Source organism: Lactuca serriola, chromosome 5 (assembly GCF_051521515.1).
Source record: "Lactuca serriola cultivar US96UC23 chromosome 5, Lser_US96UC23_V15, whole genome shotgun sequence".
In the NCBI taxonomy this organism is placed as follows: Eukaryota; Viridiplantae; Streptophyta; class Magnoliopsida; order Asterales; family Asteraceae; genus Lactuca; species Lactuca serriola.
This window is the reverse complement of record NC_136412.1, coordinates 186,124,212-186,147,953: the sequence shown is the minus strand read 5'-3', so window position 1 is coordinate 186,147,953 and position 23,742 is coordinate 186,124,212. Positions and strand designations below refer to the sequence as shown.

At 35.5% G+C, this 23,742-nt stretch overlaps 2 protein-coding genes across 2 annotated transcripts; one reads left to right on the top strand and one right to left on the bottom strand.

Annotated features, from left to right (window-relative positions):
- Positions 1-2,563: 2,563 nt before the first annotated feature.
- On the bottom strand, positions 2,564-5,123 carry LOC145051370 (isoleucine--tRNA ligase, cytoplasmic-like). The gene is made up of 9 exons (XM_078999393.1): positions 5,015-5,123; positions 4,825-4,895; positions 4,363-4,403; positions 4,196-4,263; positions 3,957-4,079; positions 3,810-3,875; positions 3,564-3,675; positions 3,322-3,413; positions 2,564-3,250 (listed from the first exon to the last, which is right to left on the bottom strand). The coding sequence occupies exons 3-9, from the start codon at positions 4,394-4,396 to the stop codon at positions 3,140-3,142; spliced, it is 606 nt and encodes a 201-aa protein (XP_078855519.1). The 5' UTR covers positions 4,397-4,403; positions 4,825-4,895; positions 5,015-5,123; the 3' UTR covers positions 2,564-3,139.
- A 561-nt stretch (positions 5,124-5,684) lies between these two features.
- LOC145050015 (uncharacterized) lies at positions 5,685-23,021 on the top strand. The gene is made up of 3 exons (XM_078998334.1): positions 5,685-6,788; positions 22,398-22,549; positions 22,628-23,021. Exons 1-3 carry the CDS (start codon positions 5,685-5,687, stop codon positions 23,019-23,021), a joined length of 1,650 nt encoding a protein of 549 aa, XP_078854460.1.
- Positions 23,022-23,742: the final 721 nt, after the last annotated feature.

Sequence of the window (23,742 nt, the reverse complement as noted above, 5' to 3'; positions counted from 1 at the left end):
TTAAAGTGCCTTTTTAGCCATACTTTCACAAGAACAAATGGCTTATTCTTTTCGCTTGAAATTGAAATGTAATATACTAATATTTACAGAGGACCAAAGAACTATTATGTGCATGAAGCCAAGTCGTGGATTTAGGTTTTCCAAGACCCAAAATAGGAGTTTTGTTCTCACGAGTGAAGAACTCCTTGAAACCGAATCATGTACTAGGATCTTGCACCAAAAATCCGATTTTTAACACATATATGGAATGTAAACACACCAAAGATGTCTTAGAAATGGTTTTATCATATGTAAACATAAAAATAAGAAAATAAAGGTGTTGAACCTAGTTTTTAAAGCTATAAGAACATTCATGCCTCCTCACATTCTTAGCATAGGTTTGATCCCAAATTTTCACCATTATTGACACATGCAATGTGTTTTTGTGAAAATCTACAAACACTAAGATGAAAGAAAAGATTCTAGCCATTAAAAGGCATAGAATCCGAGTTTAAGAAGAGAAAAGATGTTAGAACTTGCATCTAAATGAAAAGAATGAAGTCCATTACCTAGATTCGATTTTGGGCTTCAAGGACACCCAAAAATCTTCAAAATTTTGTGGGTTTAGGATTGTTATTGACTGAGTTTGAGTGTTTTTTTAGAGCGGGAAATAGTTTCTTGGAGGAAGGAGATGGAGTGAAGAAAGAGTGTTAATGATTGAAGTGAGGGTGACTAAATGGAAAGAGGGAGAGGGCCTAAGGAATTAAGGGTGTTCGTTTGGATGGATCGGTTTGATCCGATCCAATCAGGTGAATCCAAATTGATTTCGATTTTTAAAACATAGATCCGAATAGTCCAAACTAAATTCAAATCCGATCCGGTCCGATCCAATTACAATTCGGTTGGATCGGTTTTTATAATTCGGTTTTCAAAAACCGAAACATTTTAAAACGACATATAAGTATAATATTATCCAACTTTACACAAGAAACAAAAACAAATTATTTAGTTGCAATTTGAAAATTATAAACAACTAATAAGAATATATATTATAGTTAAATATTTTATAGATATAAAACTTTTGAGAGAAAATACATAGTAATGTTTTTTTTATCGGGTGAAACGTTTTGAACTTATTTGAAAAGGTAAATTACAAAATTAATAAATAACTATAGATATATATTATAAACTAGTTTATAACCCGTGAGAACCACGGTTATAAAATTAATCAAATAATTATAGTAAAAACTCAAAATTATTAATAAGTTATTTTAAATAAATTATTAATTTAAGAGATTTTTTATTAGTTATGTGAAATTATAATCATTGATTCAAATAAATATATAAAATTAATTTTTAATATATATTAGATATTTTTTATTTGTATTAATGAAAACAATAATTTAAAATTTAAAATTTAAAATTTAAAATAGAATCACATTATTGAGGAGGTCTAATAAATTTAAAATGGAAAACTAATAGATTGACAAGTGGCAACACATTAATTAAAATGTCTAATATGGTGACACATGGCAAAAGAGCTATTCTTTTATTAATATAGAGATAGATAAATAATAAATGTTTATTCTGTTTTTATTTTATAAACCAAAACCAATCCAAAATCCAAAATAATAATTTGGTTTTGTTGAAAACCAATCCAAAAATCTGAATATCCAAACCAAATTGTCCAATTGGATAATTCGGTTTAATCCTAATACTGAAGAGCCCTATAGGGAATTGCCAAATTTTGAAGGAAAAGAGGGAGAGAGAAAAGTGTGTTCTTGGTACTTGGCATATTCATAAAGGCCTTCTTTCATTTTTATAAGATTTGGCTTTAACTTTTATAAAAATCTAAATATAATTTTATATATTTTCAAGGGTCATTTGTGTTGGTTTTATGTATTTTTGTTTTTAGAAATAAGTCCATAAATTCTTGTATTTTATTTCATTATTTTAATAATTATTTAGCTTATAATTTCCATTTTATAAATATAAATATTATATTTCATAAAATGAAATAAGAGTTTATAAAATGAGAATGTTTGAATTATGTTGTGTGGACAATATAACCCAACTTGTAACTAAATCATATTATGATTTAATTAATTTGAGTTTGCTAAATACTTAATAATTATGGTATTTAAATTATCATAATATTAATTTGAGTTTGTTAAATACTTAATAATTATGGTATTTAACTTACCCTTGAACATCTACCGAATATGGTTTTGTATTTAGTTAAGATTGAAATTTGGCACTTTATAACCTAATTGATACATTCACATACCCATGTAAAGGTTCGTATCTACTATGTCGCGACATAATTCTAATATAGCATTTAGAATCAGCTATGTTTACACATGAAAGTTGTGAGGTTGAAGTTGCGTATTAACCAGAGTTTTTGAGTTTTGACGGATGTCATACTATCCCACCCCAAGAAAAAATCAAACTTTTTTCTAATTATAATCACAAGCAGTATCTTGTAAAGGTCATTAGTCCTTCAAAATCAAAGAGGAGTGTTTGGTCTAATTCTTTTCCAACATGGAATTACCTTTTACCAATTTACTTCCAACTCAGCAACAAATATTCCAACTCAGCAATAAATATGCCAAGTCATTTACTAACCCAAAGTACCGGTTACCATAAGATGTAGTTTGACCAAATGGTTAAAGCAATAGTTGACTGGTATTTTGTATACTTACTAAATGTAGATGATAGTTTTTGAACAATTCTAATACTTAGGGTGCGTTTGGTTGTGGAAAATTTTACAGTTTTTTAGAAAAAAATTTCAGAAAAAACGGAAATTTTAAAAACACGTTTGGTTCATTCAGTTTTCCAAAGTTTTCTAAGAAAATGAAAATTTTCAGTTTTGCAAATTGTATGTAAATTAGAAAAGTGATTTTTACAGTTTTCAAAAGTTTTCCATATTTCTAAGATAGAAAATGAAAACTCCACCCGTTCCATCCAAACGCGTTTTCATTGAAAATTGAAAATGAAAACTCAACCCTGTTTTCTGAAAATATTTTCATAAAAAATGAAAACAGTTTTCCACAACCAAACGCACCCTTAGTTACCCACATAAGTCATTTTCCCTAAATTCTATCTTCGTTGTTCCATCTTCACAAAAAGTAAAATTTTTTTTAATCAAAAGATTTTATGGTCAAGAATTCTTGTTGGTGGCTTGGGAGTAATAATCCCCAACTGTTAAGAACACTTGCTCTCCCAACACAACATCAACATCAGGCAGACATTCAATGCAATCCACTTTAATCTGTAAACACAATAAAAACTGATTAATTGCTTTTAAATTTGGAAATAAAAATAATAAACAAAATAACCCACCTGATTAATTCCCACTAGAAATTCTGTTTTGAGATTGAAGTGGTCCCTCGACAACAAATACACCTTCAATGCATTTGCATATTTCGCATTTCCTATACACAACAAACGTAACCGTTATTCTTATTGACTTATTGTCATCGTTGTTAAATGGTTTCATAATCATATTTAAAATACATTATATAGTATAATAATATAAAAAGTTAATTAAGAAACTCATCTAAAAAAGGAGAAAACGAGATGACCTGAATATAAATCAAGGATTGCTTTATCGTTAAATGTTAATGTTTGTCTTGTCAAAGTGATCTCAAAATCACAATTTGAAATGTTGCGATACGTCTTCTCAGCAATCACTACCTGCAAATTCCCAAGAATAATTAGTATTAAATTCAATATTCATAATAAATTAAATATCAATTTAATTTATAATACAACATCACAAGTAATAAATATTACATAAAGCATGTGTGTGTTAGTGTGTGAAATCTTACAGCATGTTCGGGAATGAGGGTAGAGTCTAGTAAAGGAGAACATATCGCCTCTTTGATGTATGCTTCCTGCATAATATGAAAATTAATTACATGTGTTATAAATAACCATAAACATAATATTTTTAATAATGACATGATAAAATTCACCTGAGATTTTAAATTTTTGGCAGATGCTGACGTGTCATCATCCAAGGACTTGAAGTAGACCTCCACTGGGTAGGTGGGTTCAAGTTCAGATATTTCACGTAACTCTTGGATACATTTAACCACCTATATATATATATATATATATATATATATATATATATATATATATATATATATATATATATATATATATCAATCACCAAACAAATATTTAACTATATATCTAATAGAATAAATACCTCATGTGCAAAACCAGCTTTGGACAAGGAGTCATCAGGGCAAAAGTCCAGTACTACCTTTACATCACCTGATTAAAAGTTATAAATAATATTAATTTGTTAGTAAAATAGAAAATCATTATTTATTTAAAAATAGAATCACAAAAACAGGTGTCGAGTTTCCTCACCATCACGAGATGCATCCATTTGCTCTTTGGTCATGAACAATCTACACGAGAGAAGCAAAAGGAGAAAATAAATGAAGGGGACTTTGTAAATAGTTAGAACTTAAATGAGGAAAGCCTTCTTTTCCCCTTGATTTGTTAAATTCCCAAAAAAATTATAGACAAAACTAGAACATCTACATTATCATGCTTGAAACACAATAATTTTCCAGTTTAACAAAATCAAACAGTTAATAGAATAAATATTATCCACCTTAACAAAATCATACACAACCAAGAACTTCACAGCTTCTATGGACACAAATCAACAACCCTAAACATAACCCTAAAGTATCACAAAGCTTCAAGTTCAAACACATTTAGACAAAATATGTAAGAAAAAATACAGCCAAATCACCAGAAATCTGATTCACGGTACACAAACTATACTCATCAAATTTTACAGTACACAAATAACATTCATACCTGTTGAAGAAGTAGAGAGCACCGGACCACCGTTAGCCGGAAGTGAGAGGGTAGACCGGAGTTGAAAGCACCTGCTATCGACGATGACAGATTGAGAAAACTGAATCGATCGGGGCTGGATCGACATAAGGAGAACGTCGGATAGAAAGGTTGAAGGAGTAGACGGAGGAACAAGGGCGATGGCGGTTACCTGGTCGAAGTGGTGGCGCCGGCGAGAAGAAAATCGCCTGAGAAATCGAGCGAGAGAAAGAGAGAGCTGTATCGATTAAAGGGGAAACGGGGTTTTAGGTAGAGGTTTTATGGGAGTAGGAATGTCGGAATCGTCCGTTACGTGGGAAAGAAGCTTACAATCTACAATTTTACCTTCCTTCCTTGTATTTTGATCTTACGACATAAACTACCCCAAACACGTTTTTCATGAATTTAATGATACTTTCTAGAAATGGCAAAATACCCCCTCAACTTAGAGATGCAAACTATTGATGTGTACATATTCTATAGCTGTCATATTCTGTATATCTTCCATATTTTAGGATATTATTCCTTAGTCACAGGGGATGATTTAGTAATCCCTGTTTTCTAGGAAATTGCATAGCTGTTCTCTAGATGATTTTTGTATAAGTTCGTTCATTATTGAAATCAATATCAGAAAACCTTTTCTTAATTTCTCAGTTTTGTTTTGTCATGGTATCAGAGCAACTATACATCTAGGGTTTTCTATTAACGACTCCATTAGCAATGGTGGAAGGATCCAAAACAGATGAAGGGCAGGAAATCATCTCGCCATTTGTCTTAACCTCCACCGACAATCCATGTAACTTGATCACTCGCACGCAATTGAAAGGCCCAAATTTTGAAGAATGGGCAAAAGCAATTCGTGTATCTCTTCGAGCGAAAAAGAAAAAGGGCTTCATAGACAGGAGCATAAAACAACCAGCACTCCAGCAGAAGGCACTAAAGATAAAGAAGATTTGTGGACAGTAAACTCCATGACTATTTCATGGATATTCAACACCATCAAACCAACTCTACACTCCACAATTTCATATAAAGAGACATCAAAAGAACTTTGGGAAGACATTCAACAAAGATTTTCCGTTCGTAACGATGCAAAAGTGCATCAGTTGAAAACTGAAGTGTCAAATTGTAAACAAAATGGAGATAGTGTTATGGTTTATTATGGTCGAATCAAGAAGAGCTGGAATGATCTGAACGACTATGATAAAATGCCTATGTGTAGCTATCATGGTTGCAAATGTGACTTGAACTTACGACTGGAGAAGAAGGTTGAAGATGAAAAGGTCCATCAGTTCCTTATGGGGCTTGATGATGTTTCTTACAGTGTCATTCGCTCCAGTATTATTGCTATTGATCCTTTGCCCAATATGAATAAGGTGTACTCGCAAATCACTGAACAAGAACAGGTCGGATCAATGACAAAGTCTTCTAATCCGGAACGCCATGAAGTGATGAGCTTTTTAGTTCAAACAACAAATACAGGAGGACGTGATTCGCGAGGGGAACAACATGGTGAACGACCCTACTGCGAGAATTGTAAGCGTCATGGTCATCTTATTGAAAAATGTTATCGCATTATTGGTTTACCTGAAGTTCATCCGGGTGGTCGAGGACGAGGAAAAACACAAGTCGGAAGAGGTCGTGGTGGCCAAATTAGAGCCAATGTTGTTCAAACACCAGGACAGACTATAGGAGATGCAGATAAAGTCGGACTAGAAGATTTGAGTGCAGAAGATTGGAGTAGACTGAAATCCATTTTAAACTCGCACAAGTCATCATCTAGTACTCACGTATCTGGTAAGACAAAAACTTCTTGGTTCTTTGACACTCGCGCTTCTCACCATATGACTGGAGTGGGTGCAGATTTTAATATTCTTCAAGATATCTCTCAACGACCTGTCAAATTACCCAATGGTGATTATGTAATGGCTATAGGAGAAGGAAAAGTATTGTTGGGATCGTTAGTGCTAAAAAATGTTTTATATGTTCCGGTTTTGGAATGTAGTCTCTGTTGGATAAGGTGTCTAAGTCCATAACTTATTTGGTACATACTTGACCCGACCCGGCATGGTCCATTTGGGTTGCACTTCACCCGAACTATTTATGGATAATTTTATGAGAGTTATACACATATGTTTATTAATATATTGTAAGGTATAATATATTAATATGAAGTTATTTAATTAGTCTTAGTCTTAAATTAATTATGAATTAATTTGGAGATTAAAAGGAAGACTAATTAGATTGTGGGCTATTGGTTTTATATAGTGTGGGCTAACACTCATTTGTTAATGGGCTAGGCTTGTATGGAAGTCCATGGATGATCCATGGAGCTTTTAACCCATGGATCCTTGGAAAAGGAAAGGTCATGGGTTATTAGGGTTTCACCCTAACCTTGCACACTATATAAGCATGCTTATGTTGCATGAAATAGCCACTAGTGTGGTTTTGTGTGTGTGACCGATTTTCTATGTGTGTATACACTCTCTCAAAGTTTTCCAAGTGTTTGTGGTGATTTGTGATTCCATTTGAGGCATTCACACTATTGGTGCTTGGCTCTCAAACTCCAAACAATCAACCATCATCAAAAGGTATGTATTTCTACTAGTAGTTTTATGATTCATAATCCTTATGTTATGCTAGTTAGGAAGAAACCTTGGAAATTATTATTTGCATGTATTTTAGAAGAAAAAATAGATCCAAGGTTTATTAGGGTTGCATGCACACTTAGGAAGTGTTAGATTGCTCAAAACCCAACAGTGGTATTAGAGCCTAGGCTTGTTTTCTTGAATACTTGATGCAAATTGCTGAAAATCGAAGTTTATGTGCTGTCTGCACAGCAAACTTGCCGAGTCCATGAAGGGACTCGACGAGTCCAAGACAAAATTCATCCAACTCGGCGAGTTGGTTCATGCACTCGACGAGTTGGACCCCCAGACAACATATCTTCGAGTTTTGGTGTTGGAATTGGTCTAGAATCATTACCTTAAACTGTTTTGGACTCATAAAATCTGTTTTTTATGTGGTAATGATGATGGTCAAAGTTATAATCAAAATTTCAAGTTTATATGTGTTCATATGATTCTTGAAATTGTTGATGTGGATGTTCATGTTCATATGAGTTTTGTTAGATCATAGGAATTATTTGCAAATTGTTTGTTAGTTAATTCTTGATCTTAATGTGTTTCAATGGAATTCATAATTTGTCCTCAAGTTATGGAATTCCAAAAGTTTTTTCTTTTAAATGTTTTTTTAAGAAGTCATAAGTTACACTTTTGAAGAGTTTTTCTAATAAATGCTTTTATGGACTTCATAACTTGTCCTCAAGTTATGGATTTCCAAGAGACTCTTCATTAAAAGTTTTAAACACTTAATTAAAACTCATAAGTTTTGAATATCCAAAAGTTTATGAATTGTTCAAAACTTGCCCTCAAGTTTTGGAATTTGTAAAGTCTCACACAAACTTTAATTCCACATCCTAGAGTTTTAAAAGTTAAAATTCAACACTTATACTATTTATAACATTAATGGTTAATTATTATATATATGTATAAGAACAAGTCGTTTTACCGTTAGTAGGCCTCATTCACGAAGCCGGTCTATAAGATGGGTATAAGGTTGTTGCCTATAAAATGGCAACTTAATGGGTGTCCACTCTCACCCACCGCTTGCTTGACTGGTGGAGGGTCGTTAGCCGAACGGGTAGGACAATGACTTTAAATTCTCATTAAAAGTATAATGATTATTATAAAGTAACTAAATGTTTTATTTAATTCCCAATCTTAGTTACTTTAGGAAAAATGTGAATTTGGTGCTAGCCCATGGAATTCACACTTTGTACCTTACCAAGTCGTTGGTGGAGCGTGTGTGGTTAACCGGCACACTAACTTGGAATAGTAAGGATCACGAAGGGTGACTTAATGTTTGTCATAGATCAATGGAGCGTGTGTGGTTAACCGGCACATTGATTGGGTGATAATATTAAGGGTACCAAGTGAATTGGTATGGTTATTCACACCTTGTTTTGTGATCCTCGACATCCCAGTCACAAAATTTGAGAGGGCACACTCGAGATTGAAACATGCCATTGAAAAGTTCAATGAATCTCAAAAGCATCTAGGAATTTCAAATCCAATTAAAACCTAATAAATTATTTCGTTTTTCATGGTGGAAATTGGTGAATCGTCATTCGCCTACCTTCAAATATTTTATAGCTTGGATTACGGAATCCCTCTTCCAAATTATAAAATATTGTGTTGGGTCCTAGCCTTAATATTTCATATTGGGTGTTATATTAAGGACTTTGAATCAACTAACTTGATTTTCTCCCATTATAGATGTCTGGTTCAGACAACTATGATCTTCCCAAATCTCTTGAAGATGGTGTCCCTTAACATCATGCTTCACTTCCTCCACCTCCTCCAATTATTCTCCCTCACCCACAAGTTCTTGAAAAGTTTAAAGTCACTCAATCCCTATTGGCAAGCATAGTCTATGTGTGCTCACATCTTGGAGATAAAGTCACATATTGACAAGTCGGGAGAGTTGGGTGTCAAAGTCTCGTGAAAGTTCGATGTTCAATCACTTTCTTAGTAACATAGTGAGTCTCTTTGGGACTACTATGAGACAGAATATGACATGACCCTTAATGATGTTATCTATTTGCTTGGTGTTGTGGAATCAGCAATGATTTGGAACACCAGCAAAGCAAATTTGATTAAAAGAACAACTTCCCAAGTCTTAAATGGACATTGACAATGGTAGCATTAGATATCTAGAAAAAAGATTTCTCTTCCCAATGGAAAGGGATCGGCCATAGTCAACTCGGTTGACCAAATGGTAAAGAGAAAGGCTAAGTCTGAGATAGTCTCATATGCCATTACCAAAGGGTCCATGTGTTTTGTTGCCAAAGGAAGGGGCATTGGTTGCGAAGCTGCCCTATTCACCTGAAAGGTCATAAGGTTGATCAAGTCAAGAGGTTTGACTCTACTTCGGGTAAAGTCCACTGTCTAACTCTATTAAGTTCCTATTTGGAGATTCTTATTACATAATGTGAATGGGTCACATGCTGATGTTTTTAAGAATCAAAGAAAAGATAGGAAGCTTAAAGTAAGTATATGTTGATTCTAATTGCGAAGGTGGGTTTCGATCGCATGGTTTGGTAATCAGAATTTTGAGCTGTTGCTTAAGAGTTATAATATATTGCTTATGAATAGATAACAACAAGGTTTTCATGTGGATTGTAAGGATAAGTTTTTCCGCAAAGTTTTAAAATAAAAGAAAAAGGGTTTTAATTTTATTTTTTTAAAAAAATATCCTTACAATGGCATCTGTGGAAAATTGTTGCTTATATGTTTCTAGTAATAGCAATATTGGAAAGTGGATTTGATTCTTTCATTTGTGGTAGTGTTTGAATTTACCAAATAAAGAAAGTTTTTCATCACCCAAGTTTCAATTGGACAGAAACTTGGAATCATACAAGTTGTATTGTATGATGAATGAGAATTTTCATCTTTGAAAATTAAGACTAATTCTTTGATCACATGTATATGTGAGTCAATTGAAGGACTAAGGAATTAGGTACATTGGGTGTGCGCTGGTCAAGGTCCACCACAAAGATGATTTGTCATGATTTACTAAAGATTAGTAAATATGATTATACTTATAAGGTTAAGTATAACTCTGTAACATTGGAAAGGATACAATGTATGACAAAACAAATGAGAAGAATCAAATTAGGCAGAAAGATAAAAGTTTCTCAAATCTGAAAGGATGGGAGAGTACTTTAGTATCGTATTTCATGATCATCTTAATGATTATGAAACCATATCACAAATTCATACTCTAAGGATGTCTTAGTGCATTGTTATGGCTAAGAGGAGAGGTCATGAATTGTTGGATTGGTTAAAATCAAGAAGATGAGTCATACTTCGTTCCAAAACAATTCTTAGAGTCATACTCCAAGATTGTAACTTTGAGTGACATAAAGGAAGATTTATTAACACTAGTCAAATGTAAGAGTAAAATGTTTTCTACTCTTGTACATTTGATATTGGTAAGTTGTGATGTCTTGGATGAGACAAAGACCAACTAATACCAATTGTGTGAAGTGTTAGTCTTGATAAGAATCCGCATTGTCCCTTGAATATTTGTTTTGTCAAGGAATGGTTCTTGACTGGGGAAACTTATATGTCAAGGGGACAGTGGGAGCCTTAAAGATCCTGAAAGAGTTTCAAGATTTAATCAAGAGTAAAACCTGTAATTTATCACTAGCACACGACTTAAGGTTTGCAACCTATCGTGTTGACATAATTCTTATTTCTGTACCTACTTCAAATAAGTTGAATTTGCATGTGAGTTATCAGAGTTCAACTTGGAAGCATTGGTGGGCCTTGTGCTACCAAGGTGACAAGAAACTAAGATTGAACAAGTTTAATCCATGTAAGGCTAAATTTGTCACTAACCTTATCTTGTGATTATGGTTTTGACAAATTCACATGGATAGGAACTCATACACTATAAAATCTAAGTGTCATAAGGTTTCTCTCCGATTCATGAAAATGATGGTGAGGAAACGCTTTCACTAAGTAGATTTTACGTAGATATCAATTGTGTTATTTGCATTTTCAAAAGTCGTTAGTGGAGCGCGTGTGGTTCACCGGCACACTAACATGGACTTGTGAGAAATGGCAACGGTCTAAACAATTAAGACTATGATTACGGTATCCCTTTTCATAGTTCTGAAAATTGTTTAGACACACATGTGAGCTATCTAAGAAAGGGTGTATGGATCTAAATTTCAGAAGTCCAGCAGATTTCTAGAAATATGTCAGAGCTAGTGGGAGCATAAGTGTTATGCTGATAATCATCATATTAGTGGCAGCATGATTATTACGTTTAGTGTTGCAAGTTAGCAATGTTAATTATAGAAAACAAAGTTTCAATTCGTGAAGTTGTAGGGGTTGAAAAGTTGTTTTGCTATAATTAAGGGAGAGGAAATTATACTTCGTTTCAATTCTAAAGCTTAGTTTGAGATTTTAATCATCTTTAGTCAAGTGTATATATGTATATATATATATATATATATATATATATATATATATATATATATATATATATATGAATTTTATGTCTGAATGGTTCGACTTAAGGAAATTCTATATATATTGCGTTCTCAAAATTCAATTATGACTACGGCATCCCTCTTCATAGTTAAATTTTGAAAACATGGCAAATAAAAAAAATATTGTAGCAAAAGACCGGTGTAGTATCATGTCTTTATGTGAGACATCATGAATCGTGTCCCATATGCTTCGGATATAGGATCGATTTCATGTGCTATAATATTCATCCTTTCTAAATTTTCCAAATGCTCAGGGCGTTTGGAAGGAAAAAGTCTAGAACTGAATCTGACTAAAGTGATTAAGCAATTGTCGAGGACAAATCTGAGGTTCGCCAAAGATTGGTTGCTCAGGGAAAGTTGGAAGTATGATGTAAGTTGTCGGAAAGGACCATATTGACATATTCTGAAAAGAAGTAACTCTTGTTCGGAAGTGATAGTCAAAATGGGACTATGGAAATGTCTCCATAGGTGGAAGTTATTCAATTTATGTAAGATTAGAAAACCTTAATGCAAGAAGGATGTTCAAAGCAATGTACTTTGAATATGAGACTTCCGTTCCATAGAAGTTGACCTTCTTTGGAATACTCTGTAATGACTGGTGACAAGGTTTTGGTGACTTTGTGCATAATCATTACAAGAGGAACATTGCATAAAAGTTTAAAATCTAACAGCTTTTTTGGTAAATGATAGGAATCGGGGATTCTCACATTTACAATAAGGATTTGGGATTGTGAAATGAGTTTCATTGGAATAATGTTCAATTGATCTACATCACAATGTAAAGATCATAGACAAACATAGTGTGCATACTTGGAGTATGGCATAACTATTGTTTAGAAAAACAAAGTGTACATGCTAGGAGCATGGGACGACTGTTGTTTTTATTCAAGTCTTAAGTTGATTATTTGAAACATTATACAATGAATAATGTGTAATCAATATGGTGATAAATAAAAGGTAGTTCTATTTATATTCAAAAGGGTTCTGAGACCATATTGGATTCGATTATTATTGTGTTTCACTTTGCATGTTTTGACTTCCAAAATAGCTAGGTTATTCCTTCCGAATGACTAAGTTATTTAAACACTTCATAGTCGTTCATATGTTGGAAGTAGGTATGAATCAAGATTGTCATGAATCGAGTTTGTAGATGGCTAAATTGGTTTAGTCATAGCAATGGTTGCTACAACATTCATGAGTGCTCATAAGTTATGAGTATTGGAATAAACCCACGCTCACTTGTATCACTTCATGGAATTTATCTCGAGTGATCGTGAGACGGTAATATCATATAAATCTTCAAACCTAGAGATATGAGTTGTTACCTATGAGTTGGTTGTGCATTGATTGCACGTAAACGCATCAGTAACTTGATGTTATAACACGTGCCTTTGTGTACAATTCAACATGTAGTAGAACAATCATATGAGTCGAAGTTTATCTGTTCCTTCTAGAAATAGAAGCGATATTTGGGCCCCTCGATGATTTTGTTGTGACCTATGTGCTGGCCGGTCAAAACTAAAATTGATGTGTTCGATTAAGTTCTTTGTCAAACAAATCAAAAATCGAGAAACAAACTGCTGGACAATAAGTACGACGTTGTTCCATGAATTTGTCCGGTTGATATCATGAGAACAGAGGATTATATGATCACTTATCTAAAATGGCGCTTCATAGTTCAACAGAGTTTTCGAGAGCTACGATTGCTGCTTGGTTCCTGAAGTAACATACACAAATATAATTATTAGACTTATCCAAGTGGGAGTCTGTTGGGTAAGGTGTCTAAGTCCATAACTTATTTGGTACATAATTGACCCGACCCGGCATGGTCCATTTGGGTTGCACTTTACCCGAACTATTTATGGATAATTTTATGAGAGTTATACACATATGTTTATTAATATATTGTAAGGTATAATATATTAATATGAAGTTATTTAATTAGTCTTAGTCTTAAATTAATTATGAATTAATTTGGAGATTAAAAGGAAGACTAATTAGATTGTGGGCTATTGGTTTTATATAGTGTGGGCTAACACTCATTTGTTAATGGGCTAGGCTTGTATGGAAGTCCATGGATGATCCATGGAGCTTTTAACCCATGGATCCTTGGAAAAGGAAAGGTCATGGGTTATTAGGGTTTCACCCTAACCTTGCACACTATATAAGCATGCTTATGTTGCATGAAATAGCCACTAGTGTGGTTTTGTGTGTGTGGCTGATTTTCTATGTGTGTATACACTCTCTCAAAGTTTTCCAAGTGTTTGTGGTGATTTGTGATTCCATTTGAGGCATTCACACTATTGGTGCTTGGCTCTCAAACTCCAAACAATCAACCATCATCAAAAGGTATGTATTTCTACTAGTAGTTTTATGATTCATAATCCTTATGCTATGCTAGTTAGGAAGAAACCTTGGATATTATTATTTGCATGTATTTTAGAAGAAAACATAGATCCAAGGTTTATTAGGGTTGCATGCACACTTAGGAAGTGTTAGATTGCTCAAAACCCAACAGTCTCATCTCAATTACTCGGTTGACTAGAGATAAAAACTGTTGGAATAGTGTCTAAGGCTACAACTATATCAGGCAAGTATTTGACCCGATTGTGCATGGTCCTTTTGGGTTGCCTTCACCATAGCAACTTGACAGGATGATTTATTATGAGAGAATAAATATTAGTAATATATATTATGAGAATAATATAAGGAATAATAATATTGTTATTTGATTAATATAAGTCATAAATTAATTAGAATTAATTTGGTGACTTAAAGAGATTAATTAAATAAGAGGGTATAAACTGTCAATTGTTTGATAGTTACACTTTGGGCTGTAAATCCTTTATGGATAGGGTTGGACGATTTCTAGGGCTTGGGATAAGCCACAAATCGTCCAAGGGCTTATCATGGAAAGGATTTGGATTGCTTTGAGTAAAAGTTATCTAATTAGGGTTTAAGGGTGAAACCCTAGGAGCCTTACAAGTATAAATAGACCCTTAGGGCAAGGGAAATCGGCACCTCTGCTAAAGCAAAGAAACCCTGGCCGATTTCTATTCCCTTTTCTCTCTCTCAAATCATCCTCTTGCTAGTTGGTGTTTGTAAGCCATTAGAGGAGTGACATTTGTGACTCTAAAGCTCCAAGAACTAGAAGATTAAACAAGTGTTTCAAGGTATGCTTCTAACTCTGATTTTGTATTGTTCTTATACTCCATTAGCTATTAGAAGTCTTGGATTCAATGCATGTTTAATTAGAGAAACCTAGATCCAAGCATTAGGATTTGCATGTGCACATAGGAATGTTCATATGGCCAAAACCCATAAGTGGTATCAGAGCCTAGATTGGTTTCTATTAAATTGATGCATGATTGTTTGTTTCTTGCTTGCAAAATTCGAATTTTGTGGTTCTGAGTCATGAACTCGGCGAGTCCCATGGTGGACTCGGCGAGTCCAGTTGGGAACTCGGCGAGTCCGAGCGTCAGGAAGGGCCAAAATCGGGATTTTTTGATATTTATCTTATGGAAACTTGCCTTTATCATATTAGATCAACCCTAATCCGATTTTTTGATATATATGACTATAATCTTGATCTAATTAAAGATATTTATCAATTAATAAAATATTTAATTTCCTTATGTGATAATTAATTAATTATTTGATTAAATTGGTAAATTATTTTGCAAGAAATCATTAAATAAATCAAATATGGATAATTATGGAATTAATTGTTAATTAAGATTATTTGTTATTTGATCCTCCATGTTTTAAATGTTTAAAACTTGCCCTCAAGTTTTGAAATTTATGTTTTGTGATTAAAAGTTTGATTTAGACAATTTAAATTTCAAACCCTAGAATTTTACAAGTTTAAAAAAATCAACCCTATACTAATATAATATTACAAGATTAATATGTATATGTATGTATAACTAAAATGCTAGTCTTACCGTTAGTAGGTCTCATGCACGAAACCGGTCTATAAGGTGGGTATAAGGTTGCGGCATATAAAATGGCGCTTAATGGGTGTACACTCACACCCACCGCTTGCTTGATCGGTGGAGGGTCGTTAGCCAAACGGGTAGGATAGGGCAACCTCATCCTCTCATTAAAAGTATAATATGAAATACAAAGTAACTACATGTTTTTCAAAAAATTTCCCAATCTTAGTTACTTTAGGAAAAGTGAATTGATGCAATCCCATGAAATTACACTTTGCACCTTTGCTAAGAAGTTAGTGGAGCGTGTGTGGTTTACCGGCACATCGAATAGGTGATCGTGAAGGCACCATGTGAATTTGCATGGTAATTCACACCCGCTTTGTGATCCTCGGTATCCCAGTCACAAACAAGAGGGGCATATCGAGATTTAAACATGCCATTGAAAAGTTTCAATGAATCTCATCTAAACCTAGGAATTCTCAATACATTTAGAACTTAAAGTTAGGTTTTCATGGTGGAGAATTATTGAATCGTCATTCACTTACCTTCAAATTGTTTGCATGTTAAATTACGGCATCCCTTTTCTAATATGTAAATATTGTTGTTGGATCCTAGCCCTAATTTTCTTATTGGGTGATAATTAGGGATTCATATTCTAATCTATCTTTGTCCTTTCTATTTGTAGATGTCAAACGCAAACAACGCTGCTACTAGTTCATTCACATTGATGAGCCTTTGTCAAAAGGTCATTTTCGATGGGACGAACTTTAGCGAATGGATAAGATACATTCGCACTATTGCTCGCTATGAGGACAAGGAGTATGTCCTCAATGAAAAGCTCGAGAAAATCAACCGTGAAATCGCTACTCCGGCTGAAATGACCGCTTTTGAAACTCACGAGCGTGATGCAACGAAGGTACATTGCATCATGATAGCCACTATGAACTCCGAATTCCAAAAGTCCTATGAGGACATGTACCCATACGAGATGCACCAAGACTTGTTGGAGAGATACCACCAAAACGCGAGACAAGAGCATTATGAGATTTTCACTAACATGATTTCTGCTAAAATGGGTCATGGAGAGTCTCTTACCGTGCACCTGCAAAAGATGCAAAGGTATGTCGACCGTCTTCGCAAGTTGAATGTTGACTTTGAGGAAGACTTGGCGATCAACATGGTGCTTCACTCTTTGCCTCACCGTTACAATCAATTTAGGATGACCTACCACATGAACAAAGAAGAGGTCACCCTAAGCAAGCTCCAAGGTCTCTTGAGGGTCTCTGAGAGCAACTTCAAGGACAAGTCTGTTGCACCAACTCCCAATCCACCCGCTGCTCCTGTTTTGGCTATTGGACAAGGAAGGGGAAAGAAGAGGAAGGCTTCGTCTAAGAACCATCACAAGGTTAAGCCCCGAGATGGTGCCTCTTCTAGTGGGACCAAAGTTGATCCTGCTAAACCCTGCCCTAACCCAAAGGAGGCAGAGTGCCACCACTGCCACGAGATAGGACATTGGAAGAGAAGCTGCCTAGAGTACCTGCAAGCCATCAAGGAAGGAAAGATCAAGCCGTCTTTCGCAGGTATATACATAATTAAATCTAACGATTCATCTCATGCTATTTCTTGGGTTCTTGATACCGGTTGTGGTTACCACATTTGTTCTAATGTGCAGGGACTAAGAAGAAATAGAGATGTGGAGCCTGGAAGGATAAATCTAATCATGGGGAATAGAAGATCGTCGCCTGTGACCAAGATTGGAGTGTATTCTTTAGTGCTTAGGAATGGTTTATCTTTAGATTTGACCAATTGTTGCTATTTGCCAGAAATGGCTAGAAACATCATTTCATTTCATGGTTTGTTTAGACAAGGTTTTAGATTTTCTTTTAATAATGAGAATGGTTCTATTTTGGCTTATCTAAATGGTGTCTTTTATTTTGAAGCTATACCATGTAATGGAATTTATGAAACCGTTATGATTGTAGATAACTTAGGAAATGATGTTTTATGCATGGATTCTTCCAATAGTATGGATAAAGCATCCTTATGGCATTGTCGTCTTGGACATGTTAACAAGAAACGCATAGCCCAACTCCAAAAGGATGGAGTGTTGGAGTCATTCGACCTTAGGGAAGATGACACATGCGAATCTTGTTTTCTTGGAAAGATGACTAAGTCACCCTTCACAAGTACGTGTGAAAGGGGTGAGGATCTATTGGACCTAATACATACCGATGTATGTAGACCGTTTAGATCAACCACGAAGGATGGGAACCGCTTGTATGTGACTTTTACTGATGACTATAGTAGATATGGGTATATCTACTTAATCAAGCAAAAGTCAGAAACTTTTGAAAAGTTCAAAGAGTTCAAGAATGAAGTGGAGAATCAATTGGGCAGGAAAATCAAGATGCGTCGATCCGATCGAGGAGGAGAGTACCTAAGTCTTGAATTCCATGATTATCTCAAGGAGTGTGGGATAGTTTCACAATTGACGCCACCTAGGACACCACAATTGAATGGTGTGGCAGAAAGGCGTAATCGAACCTTGTTGGACATGTTTCGCTCTATGATGAGTCGTGTTTCACTATCAATCTCTTTTTGGGGGTATGCCTTAGAGACTACCTCCCATATCCTTAACCGAGTCCCTACTAAGAAGGTTGCCAAAACACCTCACAAGATGTGGACAGGGAAAGCTCCCTCGTTGGCACATATCAAGGTTTGGGGTTGTGAGGCTTTCGTAAGACGAGATACTCACGACAAGCTCGAACCTCGTAGTGAGCGATGTATTTTCATTGGCTACCCGCAGAAATCCTTTGGATATCTCTTCTATAGACCGAAGGACAATGTTGTCTTTGTTGTGAGGAGAGGAGTTTTCCGTGAACGAGAACTCATAAGCCAAGGAGACAGTGGGAGGCAAATCGAGTTTGAAGAGATTCAAGAATCGATAGATGAAGGAACCTCTACCGCTGGCACTCAACCCGAGGAGGAAACTCCGGTTGAACCGATTGACGAATCCTTACCTCTTAGACGTTCCGAAAGAGTTAGAGTTCAACCCCAGTTTTATGGTTTTCATATTACTACCGAAGGGGACATGTACATTAGTGATGGTACACTAATAAACCTTGATGAACCTAATAGCTATAAGGAAGCCATGGCAGGCCTGGAGTCTGCAAAATGGAAAGAGGCAATGGATAGCGAGATCCAATCCATGTATGATAACCAAATTTGGAATTTGGTTGATAATGTGCCCGGACGTAAGACCGTTGGGTGCAAATGGATCTTCAAGAAGAAGATCGACATGGATGGAAACGTACACACATATAAAGCGCGATTGGTCGCGAAGGGCTTTACTCAAACTCCCGGAGTTGACTATGATGAGACCTTCTCACCAGTTGCGAAGATAAAATCTATTAGAGTGATGCTAGCGATTGCCGCATTTCATGATTATGAGATTTGGCAAATGGATGTCAAGACCGCTTTCCTTAATGGGAAGTTGGCTGAGGATGTTTACATGGCTCAGCCGGAGGGGTTTGTGGATCCGAAGCATCCGAATAGAGTGTGTAAGCTTGAGAAGTCCATTTATGGACTTAAGCAAGCATCTCGCAGATGGAATCTTTGCTTCGATGAGAAAGTCAAAGAGTTTGGATTTGTACGAAGCGAAGATGAATCATGTGTATATGTCAAAGCCAGTGGGAGTATAGTAAGCTTCCTCGTTCTATATTTCGATGACATATTACTCATAAGAAACGACGTCCCGACTCTGTAGGAGGTTAAGTCCTGGCTCGGGAAGTGCTTCGCTATGAAGGACCTCGGAGAGGCTTCTTATATTTTGGGAATAAGGATAGTGAGAGAAAGAAGTAAGAGACTAATAGGACTTAGTCAGAACACTTACTTAGAGAAGGTACTAAAACATTTTAGCATGGAAAACTCGAAGAAGGGAGAATTACAGATACAAAGTAACGCCAAGTTGAGTAAGACTCAAAGTCCGAGTACCGAAGCTGAAATAGCAGAAATGAGTCGAGTACCATACGCTTCCGCAGTTGGCTCAATCATGTGTGCTATGACTTGTACTCGCCCTGATGTAGCCTTTGCTTTGAGCATGGTTAGCAGATATCAAGGGAATCCTGGCAAAGCCCATTGGATTGCAGTGAAGAATATCCTTAAGTACCTTCGGAGGACGAAGGAATGGTTCTTAGTCCTCAGAGGGAGTGATGACTTGAAGGTGCGAGGGTATAGCGACGCCAGCTTTCAGACCGACAGGGACGACTACTGTTCGCAGTCGGGCTGGGTCTTTATCCTGAATAGAGGAGCAGTGACTTGGAAAAGTTCCAAGCAGGAAACCGTAGCTGATTCAACGTGCGAATCAGAGTACATTGCAGCGAGTGAAGCGTCGAAGGAGGTGATATGGTTGAAGAACTTCATTGGTGACCTTGGAGTTGTACCTGTCATAAAGGAGCCCATGGAGATTTTCTGTGATAATGAAGGAGCGGTTGCCTTGACCAAGGAACCAAGAGATCATGGTAGATCATGACACATCGATAGAAAATATCACTTTATTAGACATCGTGTAGAAGAAGGACAACTCGTAGTGAAGAGGATATCATCAGAAGATAACCCAGCAGATCCGCTTACGAAGGGACTGAGTAGGGTTAAGCACTTGCAGCATGCTAGGAGTATTGGGCTGAAGGATGATATTAGTATAGATTAGATAATAGTAGAAACGTGTAATAGATAAATGTAATTAACATTTGATGATTAAATAAAAGAGTATTATTTATGAGTAATGTTACTGTCTTATGTTAATTGTTTAGCTATTGTTTCATTTTGCATGTTTTGACTTCCAGAATAATTGAGTTTATTAAGAATAATCGAATTATTCAAAATTGTCCACAATCGTTCATATGTTGGAAGTAGGTATGAATGAATATTGTCATGAATCGGTGTGTAGATTGTCTAAATGGTATTAGACATAGCAAAGGATTGCTGCAACGTTCATGAGTGCTTATGAACTGGTTTTGAGCATTGGAACAAACCCGCGCTTGCTGGAATCACCTTATGGAATTTGATATAAAAGGGTGAATGCAAGACGATAATATCATATAGTCTTAAAACCTAGATATATTGTTTGTTATTTGTTAATTGGTTGTACATTGATAATGCGAAAACGCATCAGTAACTCGGTGTCATAAAACGCATTGTTGTGTATAGTTGATTAATGAATAAGTAAATGCATATAAGTCGAAGTTTATCTATTACTTTTATCCCAAGAGGGTAAAGCGATATCTCAGCCGCTCGATGATTTGATTTGACTTCTGTGTCGGGCCCGGTCATAACTGAATTGATGTGTTCGATTAAGTTCTATGTCGAATAAATCGGAGATCGAGAAACCAAATGCTAGACAAATCATTCCATAGAATTGTCAGCATGATATCTAACAGAGGACTGTACGATCCCTTATCTAAAGGACAAGACTGAATAGATCAGAGTTTAACAGCGTCTTTGAGAGCTACGATTGCAAATCGAATTGTACTTGTGCATATAGTTACTAGACTTATCCAAGTGGGAGACTGTTGGAATAGTGTCTAAGGCTACAACTATATTAGGCAAGTATTTGACCCGATTGTGCATGATCCTTTTGGGTTGCCTTCACCATAGCAACTTGACAGGATGATTTATTATGAGAGAATAAATATTAGTAATATATATTATGAGAATAATATAAGGAATAATAATATTGTTATTTGATTAATATAAGTCATAAATTAATTAGAATTAATTTGGTGACTTAAAGAGATTAATTAAATAAGAGGGTATAAACTGTCAATTGTTTGATAGTTACACTTTAGGCTGTAAATCCTTTATGGATAGGGTTGGACGATTTCTAGGGCTTGGGATAAGCCACAAATCGTCCAAGGGCTTATCATGGAAAGGATTTGGATTGCTTTGAGTAAAAGTTATCCAATTAGGGTTTAAGGGTGAAACCCTAGGAGCCTTACAAGTATAAATAGACCCTTAGGGCAAGGGAAATCGGCACCTCTACTAAAGCAAAGAAACCCTGGCCGATTTCTATTCCCTCTTCTCTCTCTCAAATCATCCTCTTGCTAGTTGGTGTTTGTAAGCCATTAGAGGAGTGACATTTGTGACTCTAAAGCTCCAAGAACTAGAAGATCAAACAAGTGTTTCAAGGTATGCTTCTAACTCTGATTTTGTATTGTTCTTATACTCTATTAGCTATTAGAAGTCTTGGATTCAATGCATGTTTAATTAGAGAAACCTAGATCCAAGCATTAGGGTTTGCATGTGCACATAGGAATGTTCATATGGCCAATGGTGATTATGTAATGGCTATAGGAGAAGGAAAAGTATTGTTGGGATCGTTAGTGCTAAAAAATGTTTTATATGTTCCGGTTTTGGAATGTAGTCTCATCTCAATTACTCGGTTGACTAGAGATAAAAACTACATGTTGAAATGTATTGACTGTTTGTGTATCGTACAGGACTGCATTTTGAAGATGCTGATTGGAGTGGGTGAAGTACGTGACAAACTGTATGTGTTGAAGGAAAATGTGACAACACGTGTTAATAAGGTGGTTGATCCAGTCAATGTCGAATTATGGCACAAAAGGATGGGTCATCCTTGTAAACAAGTGTTAGAATCATTGTCTCCTTCAATTGGTAGTATTTAGTATAATTCTAAGACTTTAGAACATTGTGATGTATGTTTTAGAGCTAAGCAAACTCGACAACACTTTGTTCCTAGTGAAAATAAAGCAAATGGAATTTTTGATCTTATTCATTGTGATTTGTGGGGACCCTACCGTGAAGAATCCATATGTGGTTTTAAATACTTTTTGACCATTGTCGATGATCATTCCCGTGCCATTTGGGTCTATTTGCTAAAACATAAGGATGAGGCCGCTCAAACTCTTAAAGATTTTTTGGCGATGACTGAGCGTCAATTTAATGCCAAAGTAAAAATCATACGCAGTGATAATGGCAAAGAATTTACATGTATGGAAAATTACTTTAAGCAACTTGGTATTGTGCATCAAACTTCAATGGTCGACACTCCCCAACAAAACGGTCGTGTCGAGCAAAACATCGACAAATTCTCAATGTAGAACGAGCCTTGCGGTTTCAAGCTAACTTGCCCATCAAATTTTGGGGTAAATGTATTATGGCTGTCGGGCATTTGATAAACCGTACTCCTTCATCTATTTTGAATTGGAAAACACCTTTTGAGGTGTTATATGGAAAAAGACCGTCACTTGATCATATACACACTTTTGGTTGTCTATGTTATGCTCGTAGTCTCAATCGCTCCATAGATAAATTTGCAAGTCGTAGTCAAAAGTGTATCTTCATCGGGTATCTATACGGTAAAAAGGGATGGAGTCTTTATAATCTGGAATCGAGGGAGATTATGGAATCGAGAGATGTCATATTTCTTGAAACAAAGTTTCCATATTCTGAAAAATCTTTAGATCCAACATCTGAATCAGATCCACCTTTTGGAAACATTAAAGAGGATAATTATTGGCTTCCTAACAACTCAATGCTACATGAGACTCCTCTCATTCCAGTGACATAACAGCTACCTGTTACCGATGTTACTAGCGATGTTATCACTGACGTTGCTACCGACTCGCAAATGCATCAACAATCTGAACAAGAACACCAACTTTTTGATGCATCTAATGCTCCTGGTGTATCAGATGTGCAACAAACACAGACCGAATATGTTGTTGAGGATAAATCTAGTTGTGATGAAGATGATACAAATGTGTTAGGTCGCGGACATCGACAACGCTTTCCATCCACTCGACTCAAGGATTACATAAC

What these genes read in the sequence shown, in the direction of transcription:
- LOC145051370 (XM_078999393.1), bottom strand. Translation starts at nt 4,396, where the DNA reads ATGACCAAAGAGCAAATGGATGCATCTCGTGATG. An exon ending in AATCCTTGATTTATATTCAG is followed by an intron (nt 3,414 to 3,563) that starts GTCATCTCGTTT and finishes TGTTGTGTATAG; the next exon opens with GAAATGCGAAATATGCAAAT. An exon ending in TTCTAGTGGGAATTAATCAG is followed by an intron (nt 3,251 to 3,321) that starts GTGGGTTATTTT and finishes TTGTGTTTACAG; the next exon opens with ATTAAAGTGGATTGCATTGA.
- LOC145050015 (XM_078998334.1), top strand. Translation starts at nt 5,685, where the DNA reads ATGGGCAAAAGCAATTCGTGTATCTCTTCGAGCGAAAAAGAAAAAGGG. An exon ending in TGGCTATAGGAGAAGGAAAA is followed by an intron (nt 6,789 to 22,397) that starts GTATTGTTGGGA and finishes TGTATCGTACAG; the next exon opens with GACTGCATTTTGAAGATGCT. An exon ending in GGTCATCCTTGTAAACAAGT is followed by an intron (nt 22,550 to 22,627) that starts GTTAGAATCATT and finishes TGTATGTTTTAG; the next exon opens with AGCTAAGCAAACTCGACAAC.